This window comes from Podarcis filfolensis (assembly GCF_964270895.1).
Source record: "Podarcis filfolensis genome assembly, chromosome: 6".
NCBI lineage: Eukaryota > Metazoa > Chordata > Lepidosauria > Squamata > Lacertidae > Podarcis > Podarcis filfolensis.
In genome coordinates, this window is record NC_139609.1 from 65,908,643 (window position 1) to 65,932,662 (window position 24,020).

Here is a 24,020-nt window from a genome sequence, read left to right on the forward strand (position 1 = left end):
CCAGACAAGGACTGTAAAAGCTGGCCATTCACAGAGCCATGTTGGAAAATTTTGAGGTGGGCAGCTACCAAACCCATGTCAAGGATGATCTGATCCATCTAGAGGGCAAACTGAATCATCTGACCTCCAGAAGAAACATACAAACGTGTAATTGAAAAGGATAACAAGGGATGTATATGGACACTGCATATACATGCCACTAGGAGTCCTGACGTGGGCCTGATCTTGGGACCAGGTCACAGGAAGAAGTGAAACCTGTGGGCCACTAGAGAACTTCCCACAGTACTCTGTAGCATGAAGTCTTTGTTACATCTACAGTCTTGAGCAAAGGCACATTCAACTCCATGCACACAGACCCAAGATTCATAACATAGGTTGGGTTGGCTTTCCAAAGGTGTTCCTATTTCGAGGATCAGAAACATGAAAATCTATATTCATGCTCCATTACAACTATGTTCACCCTTCTAGAACCTGATTGCTCATGTGCTACTGCTGAGAGGGAAGCACTGATGCTCTGGCCCCCTCATGCAATACTGCTGGCCGTGATCCAACAATGTCTGGAGGGCCACAGATTCTCAAGGAAATGGCACCAAGGGACCTCCCTTGCCAGGACTGAGGAACAGTTTGGTCCTGGAAATGAAGGGAAGGACGGACCCTTCAAATAAAAGAGAGGGGAACATAGTTCCATATCTGGAGACAGGCAGGGACTTAGCTACTGGGTGCCCCTTTTTTGAGTTACCTACTTTATGTTGTTCTAAAAAAAAAATGCACTAAGAGATGAGTGGTGATGGCAGCAGCAGCCAAGCCCATCCAGTTCCATGTGTAGTATCAGGCATCTCAAGCCACAGGCAGACAGAAAGCTCTTTGGCTCAGCGTGTCAAGTCATAACCTGCTGGCGCTCTCATCTCCTGCGGAACTGCTTTGCTGCCTGAAAGGCGCGGCACGCAGGCCAAGTTCCCTCTTGCCCGGCTTTAAGAATGCATTCGACATTCCAAGCACAGGCCACAGGGTGGGGACCAGTCGTTCCCATCACCACCAGCAATGCACAAGTGCAAGAGGCAAGCGCCAGGTAAATCCGCTCACAGTCCCAACCCTTTCCCTGACCTCGGCAACCCAAGCAGGGTCAGGCGGGCAGAGGAAGAAGGAACCGCAGCAGCAATCTGCTCGGCTGCTCCTGGGCCAGGGCGTGCAGCACAACCCGAGGGCATGGCTGCCCTTTTGCAGGAAGCGCTGCACTTCCTCCATCCATTTCCTCCTGCCTCTCTTCCGCTCCTGCAGAGTTTTCCCAGCCTTGATCTTAATCTGAGAGCTACTTCGCACTTTGAAATGGTAGCCCGGTTACACTGGTGTTTGTTGAGACGAAACATGCAAAATGCCAAAGGGGAGAAGGGGTGTGTGTGTGCATGCCAGGTAGCTGAGACTTTCCACAGCTTTTTGCCACGGAAACACTGTGATTTGGAAATGTGTTTCCCCACCCCACACTTTCTAAGCCAGCTGCCACAAACTCTGGCAGTCACAGGGCTCTCACATTTGTCAGCAGCTTCAAGAACCCAGGAAAAGTGGTTGAGAGCTGCAGATATGGCGTCAGGATGCTGGAACGTAGCACATGCTTCTCTGGTGGGGTTGACCAAGATTCTTTGCCACAGTGTGTTTGGGCATCACTCCAGCAATCTTGTGAGTTCAGAGTGAGAGAACAACATGCATTTTCCCTGTCAGTAAATTACTCCTTTACGTTTGGAGGCTGTTTAGGGGTCTTTGTCTGACAAAGGGCACTCATGTGGGACATTTCATCATTCCTCTTGGCACAACGTTTATAATCATCTTTGCACACTCCAAGAAATGCTGATGTGTAACACTTGGAAAAGGCAACAAGTCTGGCCTGGGGAATATGCTAGCCTTCCCTCCTCCTACCCCCAATTCCCTCTGCCACAGAAGAAAGAGATTTCTACTAGGCTGCGTGGGCTGGCTCAGTCCTTTAGCCTAAAGTAGATGCCAGAATTGGGAGCTTTTATTGCTCAGGTCCCTAGCTAGACAACAATATCTGAAACACATCTTTTTTTGCAATGCTTTCTTACTGTAGGGTTATCAAGAGAACTGATGTGTGTTGTGCACTGATTTTTTAAAAATACAGATGTATGCGAGGTGATATAAAAAGACCCCTAGCTGGACAGGAGTCCAATTTCTCCAGTGCGTAGGCAGCATCAGAAGCGAATCTTAGTTTGCCGACTACACCAGTCATGCATCTCTGTTACTCACTCACCCACGGGAGGGAGCGGCAGGAAACACATCAGGAAAATGATATTCAAGTTTTATGGAACTGTCTCATTCCTAATAAACTGCTCAGCAGCTTTAAGCCACAAAACACTTTGGAGGTTAAAATGTTAAATCCGGAGTAAGCCACTCCAGAGGAATAAGCTACATGAGTCTAGGCAGAATAAAATGAACTCAGGATCATATTGAGCCTTTACAAGCAGCATTGATCACTTGTTTAAAATCAGAATTAAACTTCCAAAGTGAATGGGGGTTAGCTGCGCATTAACTGCACGTTGCCACATACTGCCTGTGCCCGTTTGCTAATCAGCCTGAATAGCTGTGTATGCACAGCAGGACAACAGCATCCAAATAAACAAAGGAGTGAAATTAATTCAGGCATGGGCTTCCACAAGGAGGACTAGCTAGCTGAATCTTGCACCTAGGTTTAAACTAGGTTCAAATCACTGCTCAGCATTGCTGCAGAGGAAGGGTGAAGATCTCCTCATGCTCAGGACCATTCCCAGAACTGAGTGGTGTGGTGCATGAGCAGGGAAAGAAAGAAAAGACTCTAGCTCCTCTTGCTGCTTTTCCTCCCCGGGTGGGGGGGGACCCTCAAATCGTGCTTCCTCACCCGAGGTAGATTCTTCCTCTTCCTGCTTCCAGCCTCGCCTGCTTTGAAGAACTTCCACTCCGTCAGCGTAACAGGTAGAGTTGTGTCCTTTGGCAGCCTCCCACGCAGGCAGATCCTTGTGGTCTTTAGCTCCAAGGTTTTGCGGTGAAGGAAGTGTGGCTTCGGGGGTAGCTGCACAAAACCAAAAATAAAATAAAAACATGGTTGAGAGTGAAAAGGTTTCACTAGGAAAGTGATTCCCACTAAGCTGAATGTGGGCAGACACCAATAATGAACAAGAATTCTGCAAACAGGCTGCCTGCTTTTTATGGTAGTGACAATGAAGTAGAAGTGTCTAACAGGCATGGGAACAATCCCTGGTTTGGAGAAGAGCACAGGCCGAAAAGTCCCCTTAGCTGAGCAGTGGGGAAATCTAATTAGGCCTGCCTCCTCTCCCACCGCCTGCCCAATTCTCCCGATTTACACACCTGTGCATTTAGCAGTTGTTTAGCTTAGTGACTGTCCTCTTCCCCTAAAATCATTTGGGGGCAAAATAGCAGCTAACACAATCTCCCTGCTTTGTCACTGGAGAAGCAGGGGGTGGGTGTCATTTCAAGTCAGTTATAATGGGAACCAAGGACACAGGCTTTAAGTGCCTGCCAACACCTTTTCTTGGCTCCTCAAAAGTTGTTGGAACTCCAGTCAGCCCCAGCCAGCAAGACCAACACCTCAGGGCTGGAGGGCCACAGGATGGGAAAGGCTAGCATTGTGAATGTGCCTCAGGCTCATTCCTTCACAAGTGGGAGGGATGGAGAGGAAGCGTCAGCTTTCAGTCTTGAACAAATGCAGTTCCCTATTTTATAGGTGGTAAAAGCACAATGAGTAGGAGGTCTGAAAAGGGAAGCATGCACAGGTGCACATGTTTAGGCAACAAAGTGCCTCCCCTGCACTGCTACAGTGCTCCCTGTGGTGCTGTAGATACTGGGCATATGGCTTAATCCCCAGGCAGCACAAGCTCCCCTCCACAAAAGAGTACCCTAGTGCATGTGTGTGGAAGTATGCTCCTAACCCACAGATCGTGAATGCGCTTCAGCATGCATGCACAAATTTCCCCCTTCCTCTTTTGTTCCCTGCATGGGGAGTGCAGAGTATTGTCTTCGGACAAGGAGAGATCAAGCTAATGCTAACACAGCATAGCGAAGCAGCATTTTACTCTCTAATGGTGAATTCACAGACGTGCAATCTTCAGTTGATAACTGCCAACAATGGTGAAAGCCACAGTGTCACAGGTTTGCCATCAGCCCAAACACACAAAACGTTTCAGTGGAAGCAGTTCAAACACTTAGCTCAATGCCACTGAGTCTGTGCATGTCTGAACTTATTCCATCTTAGTCAACTGAATTCCTGTGGGGTGCAGGGACAAAATCCAGCCTTAGGTGGGGATGCAGAGAACAGACATTGAGAAATGAGCCTTCACCTTGGGAGGCTTGATGGTGCTCCGGGCAGGAGGCAGCTTCCAAGTAGAGGGGATCCTCCATAGAGGCTTCACTTTGATATCTTCATACAGGTTCTCCTTAGCAGGATCTAGGAAAAAGGAGTATCGTGAAGGAGAGAGGCAGAATACCAACATGCTTGCAACAACAAAAGGCACAAACTGGGACCATGTCTACAGCAGAGGAGTGGAACCTCTGGCCCAAAAGCCACTCCTGGCCCACCAGGGGTTCCAATTCAGCCCACAAGGGCCATTTTCCAAAACCACAGCCACCTGTCCATCAGCTGATGGGCAGGGGGTGAATTCTACCTTGTTCTGCTACGCAAGCAAGTAGCAGGGAACTCATGCACAGAGCCAGTGGCTGCAGATAGCAGGTTTCAGCTCACCACCACTGATGGTCCTGCTGTGGAGCTGAAGCCCAACCACACAGGCAAAACTTGGCAGGTGGGAGGGACAACCCACCTGTCATTAAGATGTCAAAGGTCATGCACAGGATTTTCTTGGTACAACAGACCAATGCAGCTACTGTTTTGAAAATGATTACTCTCTGGCTTTGGTGTGCTATACACACACACACAAAAAAAAACCCACAAAAAAAACCACACATACACATCAGAAATCTATCAATTTGTTCTTAGAGAGCTGAGAGGAAAACATCCTTTTCCCAAAGCTTGTACAACCAGGAAAAGGCTCCTGAGAATACATCAATTATTTATATCAAATAAAATGTGGCCCTTCAAATTATTCTGAAACTACACAGAAATGGAGTGGGGGAGAAGAGACACTTAAAAAGAAAACAGGAAAAATAAGGAGGAAACGTACAGGACTGAAGGAACTCTGATACGATGGAAGAATGGGGCAGCTTGAGCAGGTTTGGGGGCTGCATAAAATGACATTAGGGCCCATAGGGTGCCTACTTGTGAACTAATAGAAAGGAAACGGGGAGGAAGAAAGCACAAAGCAGCAGGATGCTCTGCAAATCCCCACACCCACTTCTCTTCAATTTGCTGTTTTGCAGAAGAAGTGGTACTTGATATCACTCTACAAACAGGTATCTATAAACATGTTCAACAGGTCAGCTTCAAAGTAGTACAATTCATTTCCTCCAAGTGAACTTTGCAACATACCAATAATGTCCTCATAGAGGTTGTCCTCCGATTGCGTGCAATAGAGGCGGACACTTGTGGTGCCATTCAATTCTTCATGGAGCTTTTGGTACTCAATGGCTGCTAGCCGGTTTCGGTAACCTTGGATGTCCTCAAATTCAAAGGACTTTCTGCAAACAAAGCATAGAGTTGCCTTATCATCACACAAGCCTCACAAGCAATAACTTGCCCATCTCCTATGTTTTGTTAAAGGGCTGCTGCCCCTGTCTAGAGCTGACTGAAATGTTTGTTTTCCTTTTGGAGAATTTTCAGCATAAAACTGCTCTTTTAGAAAAAAGTAGTATTATGCAGCTCTGTCTTCAGTTCTTCTCCATTCAGAACGTATAAAGACAATAGAAAGGGGTGAGATCATTTTTAACACAATTTCTCTCAGAAATTGTTTTTCATGCCTTAAGGCAGTGATGCGGAAACTTGTTCCTGCCCCAGGAGTTGCTGGACTCCCATCAGCCCCAGCCAGCATGGCCAGTGGGCAGGCATGATGGGAGTTGTAGCCCAGCATACATCTCCATTTGAACATATGGGTTGTAATAGTCCATTTCATTTAGACAACTATTTAGCCTGCTTATATTAATGTATACAGGAATGATGAAATACTCTTACTGTGAAAAGTCAGCTGGATTTTTTTAAAAAATCTATCCCCCCCCCATTTTTTCTGTTACAATTGCAAATAGAAATATTGAAAGATGGGGGGAGAACCTTTCTGATTTCCTGATGATGGAAGAATGAATGGGGGGAACTGAGAGAAGAGTATGCTTAGCTGTTCCCTAAGATGGGGAAAACCGCAATGATTAGGAACAGGACTTGCTACAATGAGCAATATCCACCACGGAGCAGATAGTGCTGCGGTCCAAACCACTGGGCTTCAGGGGCTTGCTAATTGGAAGGTTGGCGGTTTGAATCCGCTCAACAGGGTGAGCTCCTGTTGCTCTGTCCCAGCTTCCGCCAACCTAGCAGGTCAAAAGCATGTCAGTGCAAGTAGATAAATAGGTACCACTCTGGCGGGAAGGTAAACGGCATTTCTGTGTGCTCTGGCTTCCATCACGGTGTTACATTGCACCAGAAGCGGTTTAGTCATGCTGGCCACATGACCCAGAAGGCTGTCTGTAGACAAATGCCAGCTCCCTCAGCCTGAAAGCAAGATGAGCGCTGCAACCCCATAGTTGCCTTTGACTGGACTTAACCATCCAGGGGTCCTTTACCTTTACCTACTTGCATAAGAGGAACCAGAGAGATCAACCTGGCACCCACCTCTTGGATCTGCTTCGGATTCCTCTGCTGACCACTCTCTGCCCAGTGTCATGGGAGGTTGAGGCAGGACAGCCACCATTAGACTGATGTTCTGGCGCCTTCCTCTCGGCATAGCCTCCATTAGGGCAATCTGTGCGGTCCTTATCAGACAGGTATCGGAAAGTCCTTCGTGGTTTGGGTACCGGATTGATGGCTGGCCGCCCCTCCTGACCTTCAACGTCACAGTAGATGTTCTCCAAGCTCTTTGTCGGAGCCAAGTTCAGCTCCTTCTCTGTTGAGCCACAGCTTTCCCGCTTTCTTTTCAGGTCCAAAGCCAGAGCGAGGACTTGGTCAGGAGGAAGGGCTTCTATCTGTTTCCACAGCTCCCGTGAGGTGTAGAAGTTCCCTGGAGGGAGCCTCTCCCCCTGCCAGTCCGCCTCATCCTCTCCTTCAGATATAACACCATTGGGGAGCTGCTCAACCAAGGGGCTCTCTGGAGCCTCTTGGAGCCTCTCCTCTTCCTCCTCAGTCACACAGCAGAGGCGAGAGTTTTCCCGGAAATCTAAGCCAAGGCTCTGAATGTTTGCTAGTCCTTCTGAATGCCTGTTGTGCCCAAGTCCCACCGTCTGTCTCCTGCTCTCTTGACCATACTTGACCCCAAAGTCCTGGGGCTTCTGTCTTTCCTCCTGGCAACCCCCTTGAGTCCGACCCTCCCACTGAGAAATCTTTTGTTTTATGTTCCGGCAGTGGCTACGAGACAGGGTTTGCACAGCAGTGCGGGAAAAGCCAGGATCTGTGCTGCCCGTGGGGTGCATGGCAGGCAACGTAAGTTCACATCACAGCACGTTGCCTCCCAGTTGCAGTGAGTGAGATTTGTAATTCCAGAGTCAAGATGCTGAGGGTTTCCAGTCAAATCCAGTTCGGAAAGTAATCCAGCAACTGTGCTGAAAAGGGAAACATATTCTGATGGCACCCTGAAGAAAAAGAGAGAAACGGGACATCCATCAGAAGGGGAGCAAAACGTATGCTTTGGACACAATCAACCATCTTTCAGGTGTCACAAGACACTCTTGGTTTGTTGGTTTGTTTAAATTACTCCAAGGGTCTTTCTGTACATTGCAGGAAACCCAGATTTCCAACTGAATGTACACCTGACCTGGAATTCCAGCTTGTCCCAGCTCTCTGACAAGTGTACAATCCACATGTTTGCCTTGTTCACACATTTTATATTTTAGGTATACCTTAAAAGCGTAAGCGTATACCTAAATAATCAAACCGAATGTGCACCTCTGCACATAAGGCAACAACTTCCTGAGCATGAGCAATACACGGAAGTCTAACATTCCCAAGCTGTGTCAGGGATTGGCTTTGAATAACTCACCCACTTCAGCTTCCTTCAGATCTAGAAATTAAGCAGCCAGGTGAAACTCTGCACCCAGCCACCTTTCGTAACTACTAACTATATATTCAACCCTTTTAATGAATACAGCACTTAGCATTTTGAAACGTCATTATTATTCTCATTTTACAGAATGTTTCTATGTTCCTTTTGCTGTTACGACCTATCAGGTGCTCTTACTGTGAAGGTATTTGTGCAAAAGCCTTTCTTCTTTCAATCCAGGAAGTAAAGAGAATAGAATGTGAAAAGGGAGAGGGCAAAGGAAAAAAAATGAATCTTCTAGATAGTTCACTGCATATTATTGGGTGGCTGCAGAACTGAGGGCAACATAAGGAGAGCCTACTGGAAAAGACCAGTGGCCTGTCTAGTCCAGTATCCTGTTCTCACATTGGCTGAGCAGATGCCTATGGGAAGTCTGTAAGGAGCACCTGAGTGCAACATCACTTTCCAACTTGTAATTCTCAGCAACTAGCATTCAAGGGCACACGGCCTCCAACAATGGAAGCAGAATATAGCCAGGGAATTGCATGGGGGGGACGGGACTGCAGCCCATGGTCTAATTTTGGGGGGGCAATAGGGGGGAGCCCAGAGGGAGGGTAGGCAAGAAGTGGGATATGGAAGGGAGAAGCTGAAAGGAGATGGGGGGTGGAATTCTCTGCAAGGGATCAATTCATACCACTGGCAAGAGTGATCTGTTTCTCTCTTGGCAGCCTGCGGGGTGGGGAAGGCAGGAGATAGAAGGAAAGAGACACACAGAGAGAAGGGGGTTTCAGAAAGAGAGAGAAGGGGTGGCCCCACTCACTCCTTTTTGGCTCTGCCCCACCCATGCTGACTCTAGCTCTGTCCACCACTGATCCTCAACAGGAAGGCGGGGAGGAAAGCAGTGGGAAAGCAGCACCTCTGCCACCATCAGATTTTGGGGATCTGAACCACCATGGTTGAAAGGCGACGAAGTTACAACAGAACGAGCTGCAGCCTCAGAGTTTGCACAAGGGCTTATGCTTGCTTGGACTGGACAGGGTTTTCCTCAGTGTGAAATCCCACCACAACCACAGTCTTCTTTTGCTCAGCAACACTCAGCACACTTGCTGAAAAGATGAACAAGGCCTCCCGAGTCCCAAGGCACAGCTGGAGGCTGATGCTGTCTGTATTTCACAAACAGGAAAACAGGTCGAGACAGTGATGCAACCCACCCACTGCCACTGCAGGCGGAGGTGGCAGAGGCGAGTCTTGGACCCAACAGAGCTGGTTCACAGGCTTCTGTCTGCCCCACACCCTGCATGGTGATGACAGGGCGATTGCTGTGTTTTCCAGTCATTTGCACAGGTGGGTGAAAGAATCCTCCCAGGCCCAGTATTGCTTCAGATCCCAGTAAAGATCCTCTGAAGGCTGCCCAAGATGCTCTTTTAAGCCCTTAAGGTAAAGAAACTGAAGAAAGAGCACCAGATGTTCTGGGGTTTGCTACCACTTACTTACCGGTACTAATATCTTTGTGGTTGCACTCTCCAGGGCAGTTGCACAACACTGCAGGAACAAAACACCCATAATATTTTCCCATCTCCATAGGACAAAACCAGTGCAAGTGTTCTCTGACATCAGCAAATAAACAACCAACAACAACTGCACCACCCACCAGAAGTGGCATAAACCAGCAGCAGAGGTCTTCAAGCCAGCAGCCCTTTCTCTGCTCACAGAGCTACCAGGTTGTTACCAACACTCAAGAGAGACCTGGAGGGGGAACTAAGCAAAGCCTCAGGTGCATCTAGGACTTCAGGAGTCATAGATCATGTTTCCAAGCTTCCCTCTTTAACTGGGAGCTCTAGAAACTTGTACAGATGAGTGCTGACGATGGGGGTTCTAAAATGGCAAAGACCTTCAGCATTTTCCTTAGGATGAGCCATGGTTAATTTAGTCCTGTTTGGGACAAGGGCATTAGAGACAGTGGGAGCTGTCCAGTCTGTGGAGAACTCCTTGCATTGAATGTTAGCTTTACTTTTCGACAGGCATCCCACACCTACCCATATTGCTGCCCACATTGCTGCCCGGTGCTTTGACCCACATGGAAATGCCCACCATTTTGCAAGACCCACCCTGACAGGCAAAGAAAGCCCTTCCCCTCCTCCATCAGGCTGTGCTGCTTTGCAAAGCAGCTGGGGCTCCCTTCCTTCCAGGGTTAAGGAGGTTCCTTTCCAGTCCTACGCAGAAAATTGCTATAAATAGGCCTGCCTCAAAGCATCCTGAGCATCTGGGAGTCAGCCTCTTCCACACACCCTTGTGTGGCCTTGATTAGCAGCAGCAACAATGTGGCCACTCCCCAAAGTAACAGGCTGGCACTGAGTGATAATTCTCCGCCCCCCTCCCCAAGGAACAGCTGCTGACATCTCTGGAGGTCATGGAGCCCAAGAGAAGCAAGGGGGTCTGGCTAGCTGGGGTGGCGGTGGGAGAGAGACTACGAATAAAGGAACCCAAATAGCGAGAACAGCCTCCAATTTATTGCAAAATACCCCAAAATATTCATCATCTTGCCTGTCTGCCTGAAGACTTTGCCCAGCCATTTCCTTCCCCGGTAATATGGCACAAATCCTCTCCATTCTGCTCTTTCCATTCAGAGCCAGACATAGGGCTCATCCACGCTTTCAGAACACACACCTGCACTTTAAAGCTGCGCGTCCAAGTGGGTTTTTCTACCTGTCCTGGCGCTTTCCCTGGGAAAACCCTCATTTTACTGCTGAATCATAGCAAAAGACAATCTCCAGAAAACAAGATTGCCATTTGTTCTGATTCAGCGGTAAGACATGGGTTTTCCCCAGCGAAAGCGCCTGCACAGAAAAACCCACCAAACACTCAGACACAGAGCTTTAAAGCCCGCACCTGTGCCTAGAAACGTGGCACAAAATGAAGACTGGTTAATCTATACACTCAGCAAAACCAGGTGATCTTTCAGAGACTGTACCATTTCATACTGGGGGAAGGGGTGTCCTATCAATATGTGTTTTGGTTTCCTCATGTGAAAATACTCCTCCACTTTTAAAGAGAGGGGTACTCCATGCAGTTTGGCATCAGGAAATGTGATGATATATCTTTCTGTGTAGAAGAGGTTTTTGTTTTTACATGTGGGAGCATTCGGTCATGCTGCTTGAGCTTGAAGGGCTTACAGTAGAGAAAGAATTTGTTGTTGTTGTTGTTTTGCTGAACATGTAAGTTCTGCTCTCTCACCCCATCCTATTCTGTTGCCTCCCTTCCCAACTGTCCTCCTCTGAAGGGGAACAGCCTCATCTAAAAGATGGAAGCAAGCATACCAATTCAGCAAAGGCATCCTACAGCAATTTCCAACTATTACTATTCATGGAGGTGATTCTGCCATGCTGACATCTTCAGTAGAGTCAAAGAAGGTTCCGTAAGCATTTGAACCTGCTGTTAGTCAGACCTCCCACTCTAGATACTCCCTGATAATAATTCATCAGTCCCTATTAGGCAGTTGCCCAGGGTCCAAAACCAGAAACAAGCCTGATTGAGGGGGCGGGGAATCCTGTAAGACTTAATCAGGGAAGCAGCACTCTCTCCTACCGAAACATCCCATGCAAATGCTATCTCTACCCCCACATTACCTCAGCAAACATGACCTTGGAAATATGTATTTGTCAAGATAATATGTAGTCCAAGTCTCAGCTCCATCCACCCACATCTGCAAAATGGGAATAATTACACTGGCCTACTTTACAATGCTCTTGTAAGGATTACTAAGCTAATGTACATGAAACAGCTCAAGCACTTGAAAGCAGGGGAGGGTGGGGGGCTGTGCTCTTCCAGGTGTTGTTGGACTACTGCTCACATCATCCTTGACCATCAGCCACGCTGGCTAAAGCAGTTGGGAGTTGGGAGTCCAACAATATCTGAAGAGCCACACGTTCCCCACCCTTGTCCTAAAGTAAATATTAAGTATTTTTATCAGTATCATCATCAAAGGTTGAAAAGCAATATGAAACAAAGGAAAACATATGCTACATTACAGGGACAGTGCTCTTAATATGCAATAATTAGCTCTCCCTGCATACCTACAGTGATATAAATGCAGTAGAGTGGTGGTAATTACTATGGCTTAAACATCAACGTGGATCTTTGTTAACTTATCTTCTGATTGGAGCTGAGCGTGAGAAGCTGAGTCAAGTAGTAATACCATGTAAAGCAGGTTCAGCTCCTACAGGTTGCAGCACATCACACAGGTAACAACACAGGACATCAATTTTTTAAAAAACAACGTGATATAGCCTCATAGATCTTGTGCAAAAACAAGAGCTGCCACATCTGTGTCTCATATGAGCCTTACAGTTTCAGAGCTTAGCTTTGCATGGGGCTTGATCCAGTGCAAGTGGCCTGCACCACACCCTCAAAGAACTCAGCAAGAATGGGGAGCCTTTCTTCTCACTGAAATATATTTAGACCTTGATCCTCTCCTACTTGCCACCAAAATATGTTACTTCAGTTTCACCGAGAAAACTGAGGGTCTTCCTTGTTCAATAATGTTGTCAAAGGCAAAGCAGCAGCAGCATTCATACACATACAGTAATTCCACTGAGAATACACACAGGCCAGCTACGATTGTTTTCCCCCATCCCAATTAACTATATCGGTTTAACGACACTATATTTTCTTAATACATCCTGGGATCTGTTGCTTTTATGAGAGTCCTTAAAGAGTTCTCCAATATGGCAAAAGCAGATGCTAATTCAAAAAGAAGATGCACAGCACAGCAAGCCCATCATCACAGCTGAACTGTCAGATGGGCACACCAGCAAATCAAATGCTAGTTCTCCATCTTGTCTCTCGCCTCCCTCTATCATTTACTCACCCAGTACTCCCTCTTCCTCCTCTTGCATAGCTGCCTGGAAAATACCAGCAAGGAATCAATTCAGTAAGGAACCAGTGCAGTGGGTATGGGTAACCTGTTGGCCATCATCCCTGACCACCGACCATGCTTGCTGGGGCTGCTGGGTGTTGTAATCCAATAATATCTGGAAGGTACTAGATTGTTGAAGGCTGCTCTACCAAGATGCTCACGGTTTATGTTAACAGTATGGCCAACTTCTAAAAAGAGAGGTGCCAGAGCTTTGTACTGGCTGAAGATCCGACCATCTGTGGTGGAAGCCCAGCTCCTTGGCAGCAAATGTGCAGAATGAGGGGGAGTTTAGGTTTAATAAGCAAGTTCCTCCCATTCCTCCAACTGCAGGCAGCCAGCGTCCTTGAATCGTCTTTTGAAAGGAAAGATACATGAAGATTGGTGCACATGTAGGTGGGTGGAGAGTGGGGTGGATGGGCTGTGCTTACTCACTAGTGAAGGGAAACTGCTCACAGCCACTACTTAGATTACTTCACACACTTTCCAAAACCCAGCTCTGGCACTGGGCTAAACCCTGGCACAAATGAAGCCCTAGATATAGAGCCAGTCTCAGCTACTCAAGGCAAAAGCAAGCCACCACTGGCCCCCAACTGGTGCTCCCCTTCTCTACCCAACTCCTTCTTGCACATAAGTCTTCCACCCTCTTTCTCTGGCAGTGGTGGGGGAGAACTTCCAGGATTGCTCCTGGCATATGCATTCCCAAAGCTTAAAACAGCAGGCACCAATCATTTCCAAGATAGAACTAGCCTACAGTAATTGCTGTCGGAAACCTGGGCACACAATACATGTTCAACCCCATTGCCCCTGACTCTAGCAGCTTAAAAAAAGAAAAAAGAACAGGCTGTTTGTTGCACCCAAAATCTACAGGAGGGATGAGGAACCTCTGGCACCTCCTTGCCTCTATTCTTCAGCTGTCCTCTGTTCAAGGACATTTTCCAGACTAAGACATGTCCTTGACTGCCTGGCTGTTCACAACTTTAGGAAAAACTTCTTTCTCAAAGCAGGCTTCTCAACTCATATTTAGTGTATTACTCTTGGAAACCGATAAGGTTCCCAAATACTTCACATTCCCCTCACATTCCCATCTATCTCTGAGAATTAACTAACTAAAATAGCTGGCTATTCTTCTTGCTTGAGGCACAGCCCTGCATGGGCGTCTATTAAACCACACCCAATGCGAAGAATAGAACTCTAATGTCTGGACTTGCACAGGCTTGCAGACTAAGTAGTTGTGGTTGCCATCAAGGCAAGTGACTTTTGTCTACTTTTCTCTTCTGGTAATGTGCTTAGCAGAGAGCAGCTGACCCAGTCTTTGATTTTAAAGGAGCGTTGCTGTTATAACATGCAGTCAGACACACTGGCAGACAACCGCTCCAAAAGAATTTAATGCAGTCTCTCCCAAATACTTTCTGAGCGATGCAGCTCACAGATATTTCCTTCGATAGGATACCCTAGGCAGCAGTGACCTTACAAATGTTTTTTGGAGCCACTCAAAACTCTGCAACCTTCTGAGTCTGAAGGCTGGACTACAGATATTGCTGGCCTACAGCTCCCCTCATTCCTGACCATTCACCATGCAGGCTGGGGCTGATAGATGCTGGAATCCAACAACACATGGAAGGTCACAGGTTCCCCACCCCATACATTTGACCTACAACTTTTTATTCTAACAACTGGCAAGACTCTCCCAGATTGAGGTGAGGCTGAACCAGAGTTGCTAATATAACAGATACATCAGAATCCAAGGAGAAGAGCTGATACAGCTATATCAGCGTTCTGTCTCTTTACTAAATAATGCAGGGATTCCCCCCACCCCGTCATATATTTCCTATGCTAGTTTCCATGTGGGAAAACCCCAGCTGTAATAATAAAGTTCCTTCTATTATAATGGCATTGCAGTTTTAAAAGGGGTGTAGCACAGAGGTAGGGCACAATCTTAACACGCAAAAGTTTACGGGGCCAGGTTCAATCCCAGACACATCCAGATAGGGTTGTGAAAGATTCCTTTGTGAAGCACCATTGCCAGACAGACTATATGAGCAAGAAGGACCAACTGACTGATTGGCTGCTTATGTTTCTCAACGGCTCATCCAGCTTGAAGACCAGTGTAAGTGCACCAATGACAGCATCAGATTCAGACCTTCTCGCTGAAGGCTGCAGATGAGAAACTTGTGGCCAGTTTTGCTGGTTCAGAACAGGTTTCTTCAGCCACTGGAGACAAAGTAATCCAGATTAATCTGATACATACCAAGAAATGCTGTAAATTCATTATTTTATAAAGGTGGGCTGTTGCCCGAGAGAGAGAGAGAGAGAGAGACAGACAGACAGACAGACAGACAGACAGACACTGACTACAATGTTCAGGTTCTATTCAGACAGACAGAACCTAGTGCTTCCTGTTCAGCTTTGATTCCACAAAATTGAGCTTTTTGATTTACAATGTTTTGTGGCATAGATAGGTTTTTCTGAAGTTGTGCTCTTAAATACTTAGGCTTCCTGAAATACCATGGAGAAATTACAACAGCCAGTCATCTAGGTTATGACAGTATTCTCCCTTAATTAAGAAAATTACAGCCCTATCTGGCATGATTCTATGTCTTTTATTTCATAACGCAGCACCTGCAGAGAACATCACTGCTTTGAATATAGGTGTTCCGGTGGGGACTTTGCTTTCTGATCTATCTATACATATATACAGTGGACGCTCGGGCTGCGAACGTGATCCATGCAGGAGGCACGTTCGCAACCCGCAACACCGTGCCTGTCCATGCACGGGTCACGATTCAGCACTTCTGCGCATGCGCAAAGCGCAATTTAGCGCTTCTGTGCATGCACGAGCACCGAAACCCGGAAGTAACCCATTCCAGTACTTCCAGGTTTAGCGCGATACGCAACCCGAAAATGCACAACCTGAAGCATGTGTAACCCGAGGTATGACTCCTTCGTGTGTGTGTGTGTGTGTGTGTGTGTGTGTATTGTTTTAGCTATTTCTGTATATGCAGTTGTTCTGTTTATGTTTTTATTGTAGTGTAAATTGCTTCAGATTGCCTCATTGGAAGCAATTTATAAATAAAATAATAACAAAAAATAACAAACATTTAAAATCAACATATGGGAAATTATTGATGTTGGAAAACTGGACAGCTGGTTTTGTCCCTGTCCCCCATGGCTGGCAACTGATGTTCTCCTAAAACAGGGTGGTCCAACACATGGCCCAAGGGCCACATGCGGCCATCGAGGCCTTTTTGGGTGGCCCTCAGCAACACTTGATGCTTCCTCCAAACCTTCACACTTCCTTCCGATAGCCAAGTAAGTGAGGTGCTGGCTTTGGGGAAGGAGCTGTGAGGGCTCTGACAGGGTCAGAGTCCTCCCTCCCCCTTCCCAAAGCCTAGTCAGTGCTTTCTCAGCTTTGGGAAGGAGGTGAGAGGGCTCTGGGACACTGCCAGAGCATCCTTCCCAAAGTCCAGGGCCTCACTTACCTAGCATGGCAGTGTGAGGGCAGGGGGAGGCGTGAATTTTTGGCCTCAACCCCCTGCCCCATGTGACAAGGCAGTGTGTGGCCTGTGGGTTCAATGTCCAAGCACTTTTGCGGCCCACTTGGTATGAAAAGTTAGGCCTTCCTGTCCTGAAGGCAGAAAAAAAATGATGCCAAATGAGGGCCGGTTTTGTCACCTTCCTTTGCTGCAGCAGTTGGGTGTTCCTTGCAGCAGCAGTAGAGCCAATCAGTTCATCTAATTAATCACTTATGAAGCATTTATTTGGCTAAAAAGGAACCCCCAGCTTAAACCATCTAAAGGTAAAGGGACCCCTGACCATTAGGTCCAGTCGTGACTGACTCTGGGGTTGCGGCGCTCATCTCGCTTTATTGGCTGAGGGAGCTGGCATTCAGCTTCCGCATCATGTGACCAGCATGACTAAGCCGCTTCTGGTGAAACCAGAGCAGCGCACGGAAACGCCATTTACCTTCCCGCTGGAGTGGTACCTATTTATCTACTTGCATTTTGATGTGCTTTCGAACTGCTAGGTTGGCAGGAGCAGGGACCGAGCAACGGGAACTCACCCTGTCATGGGGATTCGAACCGCTGACCTTCTGATCGGCAAGCCCTAGGCTCTGTGGTTTAACCCACAGCGCCACCCTAATATATCCATCACAAATGTTATATCTTAAATGAGGCACCCCCCCTTATCCCTCACATGAGAGAGAATGCCTCTCCCATGGCACACCTATGCACTACTTTAAAGGGGGGGAATATATCCAACAAAGTTATTCCATTAGCATAATGACTTCTCCTTTGTGCAGGCAAATCTCTCCTCACCTCCCCGCCTCATCTGTTCTAAAGATACCCCACCCTTTGGAGCAAACTGGGGTGGGGATACAAAATATCATTGAACAGGTGGAAATTCTTAAGCTAATGGTACAACTTCATTGGATATAGCCCAAAGGAAGTTATGCTTCTAATTTCAAACATGCTATTTTTAACCATATGCAAATTTAATCTATAGCAGGGGTGGGGAACCAGTGGCCCTTCAACTCCAAGGCCCATCAATCCCATTCAGCATGGCCAATAGTGACAGATGCAAGGAGCTGTAACCCAACACTATCTGGTTCTCCATCCCTGGTCTATAGATCAATCAATGAATCAACTCATAATATTAAATCAACTGAAATTTCTTTAATTGGAATGCAGTCCTGCGGAGTCTTCATGAGGAAGGGAAGCAAAGTCTCTCTCAAGTTAATGACATATCATGTGAAGGAGAGTTTAAAAGACCATAGTCTTCAATTCTGAGTTATATCATACTCAAAATGTATCAGGTTCAGCACAACAATTTCATTCTCAAATGCTTCAACAAACAAGCTTCCCAACACTTTTTGAGGTTCGCCTCACATTGCTGGTTTTTGAGCAGCAGTAATGAGTAATGCGTGATGCCCTCCATCAACAATGATGACACAAATCTGGAGATGAATCAGCAATGCATTAAAACAACAACAACCAACCCACCTGCAGCTGTGTGGGGTCTCAAAAACAGAGTGCCCTTCCTGACATCTTTGCCCGAAAGAAGGCAGCTGAGAAGTGGTCTTGCCACATGACAGGCAGTTCTAATATCTTTCCAGCGCTGAAAGCCAGAACACACTTCAAATGTTTTCCATGAGAAAATTCCCAAAAGGATTCAATTTCCTGAAGCCATGAGTTCCAAAACGAGACTGCTGCCAGCATCATTGGCTATCACTGCTTTCCTCATTGTTGAGGTCAAGCCCACCCAATGAAGGCACTTCTGCGTCTGCATGACCCTCCCTTGCAGCAATCCTGCTATCACAGCAGAATGGCAGAACAAAGCATTAACACACGTACACACCGTCTCATATTACAAGGCTGCAATTGCAAAAGCCAGCAGAATGTGCACAAATTGATTCCTTGTGACCATGTTAGCTTTCCAAGTCACTTTTTGAGATTCCCTTTTCAAATTTGGTTGTGGTGCTTAACTGTTTGAGAGAAGGAAAGTTTGCCTGCCTCTGAGAAATGTGTCTAACTGTAGAAGAACGAACAAAAGCAGCTAAATGTTCCCAAATTCCTCCACCCTACCCTGCTGTGCAGTGACTAAAGCCTATCCAACACAACCTGTTCTCATCCACTGTGCTTCCCACCATCACTAATATGGCATCCAAAGCCCCACTTTGAGGAATCCTATTCCAGGGGACTAATCATATTAATTGGAATTGGCCTCCTAGAATTATTACATAGGCTTGCAACAAAACCTTGTATTTTTTTCCTGAGCACAGGTAGGCCATGTACTGAAAGAGAAACATTTATACATAAAACAAATCAGATTGAGTAAACATGAACCCCTTCTCAGACATGCTGCTCTCTGCCATTTTTGCCTCCAGCTGAACACATGACACTATACTATGAGTAGGGGATCTGTGGCCTGCCAGATGTTGCTGGACTCATCAGCCCCAGCCAGCATCGCCAATGCTCAGGGATGATGGGAGCTGTAATCCAGCAGCACAGGTTCCCTACCTCTGCAGTGAACTATTTCAACTTGTGAACTGCCCTGAGATCTACAGGTATAGGGCAGTATACAAATGTAATTAACAACAACAACATATTTAGCAGTCTTCTAATTCCCAACACTTGCACTAAGATGACAGAACAGAAAGGGGATGAGGGGAAGGAGGAGAGGAATGGGGGTTAGAGGTAATAACACAGCTCAAATCAATTTTCCTTTAGTTGTGCTTAGTTATATCCACAAAGGAGCTGGATTGCCACTCCTCCAACATGGAAGTTCAGAGGCAAGGTGTGAAACACAACCAACCCATCCTTCAAAGCCAGGCCATTAGCCCCAGGGGATGCTGTCTGCAGGATCACTCAGCAAAGTGGCAGAGGAAAGAGAAGCATTAAGATCAAAGCCCAGCTTCATTTGAGACCAGTGGTCAGGAAACGCATATTCACAAGAGACTTATCCCAGCAGAGAAACAATTGCCCTGTTACTCCCTTTATCTCCCTGCCTGCAGGATGTTGCTCCTACATGTGAACAATCTGCAGCTGTCATTAAGCAGGAATGGATAAGGACAACTGGCAATAATTTGTACAATAGTGGTAGGCCCTATTCAACCACAGCAACTAAGGAAACGGCTGGAGATGCTTATTTATATACTGCTCAATTTATGTTGAGGTTAATCTATACAACCATGCATGTAAATTGCTTAGGATTTGTACACACAAAATCCCACCAAATGAGTATGATCCCAGGGACAAAAGAGTTAGCTTGTGTGCAGGAGAAAAGTATCATGTGAGTTGAACCCGTGATTCCATTTATTTGAGGGCAACCAGAGTAGAAACTGAACTTTTAATCTTCCCCTTTCATTTCTTATCACCACCAACCTCAAGCTAGTCTCTTTGTGTTTCATCACTGCTCAGAGAAGACCACAGGACGAAAGGGAGAAACGTGGTAAGAGGAAGGAACATTTGGCAAACCCTCACCATAATCAACTCCCACCCAGAAACCTATGTCCCCACTGTGGAAGGACGTGGGGATCCAGAACTGGCCTCCACAATCACTTACGGACTCACTGTTAAACTGTGTTTATGGAAGACTATCTTACTCGGCTACGAGTGATTGTCAAAGAAGAAGGTTTTTCCTAGCTGAGGAGAAAGGAAAATGTGAACTTCCAGACACTGCTGGACTACAATTCCCATCACTCCTTGGCTATGTTTGCAGCAACTGATGGAAGCTGGGGTCCAGTAAAATCCAGAGGGCCGCAGATTCCCCACACATTCTCTAGCCAACGAGGCATTTACCAGCAATTCTCTCAGTGCCAGAGTACTTACCACCATATTATGAGAGATCAACAGAGTTCCGGGAATCTTCCTGCTCTGCATGCAATGAACTATTAGAAAGCAAGTTCCAGAACTCCTTTCTCCTCAGGAAGCCATTGGTTCCTTCATTGCCTGGGACACAGCCAAACTCTGGCCTTGTTTGTGTTGCTCCCTAGTCTCGATCAAGGAGTTCCTTCCTTGCTTCTGCTTTCCTGCATCCTTATTCCACCAGCTCCTGGCTGGCACTAGCCTCTTCTTCTGTACAGGCCGGTCTAGGAATCTGTCCCAGAAATCAACTGTCTCCGATGCCACCAATCCTACCAGAGCTTGTAACTTGAGCAACCTATGTGACTGGCTGCCTACAGTAGTGTTTACACCAAGGCAAGTGTTGGTGAGTGGGCTGTGTATGAGCACGATACAAATGTGGAATCTGTTTTGTGCAATACCAGAAGCAGGACTGACCCTAACATTGGGAAGAGGGAAGTTGTTGCCTCAGAAAGCAGGGGCTGGGACACAAGGAATGGTGGAGATGATAAGCAGCACTGGGTGTGCCACTTAGCCCACTCTGTGCCCCCTAAGGTAGAGAGCCCTGTTCTCAGACACAATGGATGATGCTATCCAATTTACATTGCTGAAGTAAAATTCAACTGCAAGTCCAGTTAGCTTCTGTATGTATCTTGTCCTATACTTGAGGTGGCAAAATATCTTGGGCTGGCCCTGACCATAAATCCACATTTAGATAACTGTGTCCGGTTGGGTGCACCACACCATCTCTGTGCAAAGCTACTTGTATTGCCATGAGATACTGGGGAAGCTTAAAGAAGCTGCTGCTTCATATCCTGGGATACCTGCACACCAGCCCATAGCCCATAAGAGATTCTGTCTCAGTGAGAATAAAACAAATGAAATCAGACTGCCAGCTGCAAGGCCAATGTTCTCTGGTCAAACCACAGGCATGCTGAGCAGCCTACACAAGCCACACAGACGCAGTTGTGCACAGTGGCCTTCTGTGAGGAAATTGTCTCCCATGGGAGTAAGAGGTCGGCTAAGTTTTTATCTGACTGCACAGCACCCATCCCAACCAGCAGTTTAAGATCCTGGTGCTTTCTTCCTGGCTGTAAACACTGCCCTTGCCCACTGCAAAATGCAACAGAGTATTTCATATATGCAAGGATTGGTCACGTTCTTTGGCTAATCAAAGATCTCTCAACCCTGCTCCAGTGAAATACAGTGGGGAAAATTGCTGAGTCACCATTCAGAATTATAGCTCCAGGATTAGCTTTTTCATCAGAGATGGGGAACCCACAGCCTTCCAGATGTTGCTAGACTACAAGTTCCATGATCCCTGAACATCAGCAGTGCTGGAGGGGGCAATGGGAGCTAGAGTTCAACAACAGCTGGACACCTACAGATTTTTCACCCCGCCCCTGTTCTACACAAAGTAGAATGCATTTCCTCTATTTATTATTCTTATAACCCACTCTTCCTTTAGAAAACTCTGAGCAGTTTATACAAGGCTCTCAGTGCACTCACTGATCCATACCCACTTAACTTCAACAATGAATGGTTTATGTCAGAAGTGGCTAATTCATAATTCAGGAACCTAATCTGAACCCCTCCCCACAAGCACATTTTTCTGATCCTCTCAAGACCCCACTGAGTTTGGCAGTGGCAGCAATAAGGTGGAAAAAATAGAGGAGACACAGCACTGGGGTGGGTGAAACCCAGCATCCTGACACAGATGCAAATCACTCCTCCCTGGCCATTAAGATTGATCATTTGATCAGTGGAGATGGAGTAATATAATTGCCGTTGCTCATCTGCCCCAAGCTACGTGCAAGTGAAAGTGGCCCCACCCATCATTGGCATGCGGCCCCCAGAGGATTGGCCAAGGGTAAGGGCAGCCCTTGGTCCAAAAATGTTGGCTGTCCTTGCTTTACATGAAGTTGTTAATGATCGCCCATCCAGGCACTGAGACTTGGTTCACATCTTCTTCACTTTAGCAATTGTATAGCAATGAATGTGCCCACAACATTAACTAATCAGGGCACGTAGCATGGATCTTGTAATGCTTTACATTGACCTTGCATAAGTACGGCATCAGAAGAACCCTCAGCACTTTAAAAGCCAACACTGACTTCCTACCATTGCTAATATCTGAGTCATCCCAACTTGCCTTTTCAAGGAACAAAAGTCCCAGTTTCTTTTGGTGATCATCAAATCCAACCAAAAAGAAAAAGGCCTCAGCTAAGCTGGTATCAATCCAAGACACCCTCTCAGTGGAACATTTGTTGCCCCATGTGGCTACGGAAAGAGTGAAATCAAATGCCAAAGATGACTGGTTATGGATGAATCAAGGAAGAGAAATGCTGGCTCTGAAGCACGTAATTCACCTCTGCCAGCCCAGGCAAGGACAAGAGCCGAACAGCACTTCCTGTGATGCGTCTTCAAGTTGCAAGTAGCAAGAATTGCTAAATACTGTAAACAAGAGGCTTGCATCACAGCCATAGTGAAATGACAGTACCGATCACTCATGCCTGATGAAAGTGCACCAACGTGGCCAGGGATGCACCGATTACTACATGAGTGCCGACTTGAGACAGCTCTTCCATCCCATCAATCAGTGGGATGTGGGCTGAGGCAGTCACAGGAACAGAGTTATCTGGGTAAAGGCCAAGTTCTTTTGCAGTAGGTTCCTCTCAGAAATGCAAGGAGGTAATGTTATAGAACTGCATGGAACTGCCTTGTCAAATTTCAACCAAGATTCATCGTTTGGAAAATGCAGTGTGGTATTCAACTAAGATTTACTCAGTAAAGACCTACTAAAATTAATGGACCTAACTTCGTCGGGTTCATTAATTTCAGTGGGTCCATGCTGAATAAAATTTAGTTGAATACCAACCCCAGACTTCAAAACCTCACAAATGTGTCAGTTCCCCACTTGAAGCCTCATTAAACAGATCCATACATAAATACACACACAATGTATCCATGTTCAAAGTGGAGAAGACTGTCCACCCAAAATAAATATTTGATAGGCTTGGGAACTAAGACCTGTGAAACAAAGACTCAAATGGATTCACACTATTTATATAGGAACCTAACATTTTTCCAGAACAAGGAATTAGGTGAATTAGCCAAGATAAGAGAGAAGAGGAAGCAGTCAAACGTATTCTGCAGCACAACATACCAAAGTCCAGCCACACTGCTATTGTCTTAAAACTTTCTCACACAATCCTTCTTGAAAAAAGTCCTTTTGGGGAAGCAGGTTTATTGTGCAAGACCTCCCAATCAACTATAATTGCATGACCTAAATTTGCCAGTATGCAATTCAATCCCACCCAAAACAGTAACAGTCCGGAAGCTCCTATAGATAGGTACAATACTTTTGGCCAAAAGAAACATACAGTAGGGTTAAACTAGATGAAATGTTGGAGATCTGATCACAAATCTCCTATGTCTTTGCATATCTTTTAAAGATAGCCAGGGTGGGGGTGAGGATCTGGGCCTTGCAGGAGGAGGTTAACCTTTTCACCCACATTACATTTTCTAAATGTAAACCAAGCCCCAACCAAAGCTACCATCTGTCCTGTTATGGAGAACACACTAGCATTCATTAACTATCACTAACAGGAAAAATGACAGCGGTGGAGCAGGGGA

At 46.5% G+C, this 24,020-nt stretch overlaps 1 protein-coding gene across 2 annotated transcripts in view; it reads right to left on the minus strand.

Moving 5' to 3' along the window:
• The window catches only part of DENND2C (DENN domain containing 2C), a 58,105-nt gene that overhangs the window by 20,902 nt on the left and 13,183 nt on the right, over positions 1-24,020 (minus strand). For both annotated transcript variants that reach the window (XR_014549012.1, XM_083617361.1), the window contains exons 2-5: positions 6,770-7,722; positions 5,483-5,631; positions 4,341-4,447; positions 2,885-3,055 (exon numbers count right to left, since the gene is read on the minus strand). Coding sequence is in view for 1 of the 2 variants with exons in the window: in XM_083617361.1 (XP_083473487.1) it covers positions 2,885-3,055; positions 4,341-4,447; positions 5,483-5,631; positions 6,770-7,563 (1,221 nt within the window). In the remaining variant the exon portion in view is untranslated. The remainder of the gene's footprint in view (positions 1-2,884; positions 3,056-4,340; positions 4,448-5,482; positions 5,632-6,769; positions 7,723-24,020) is intronic.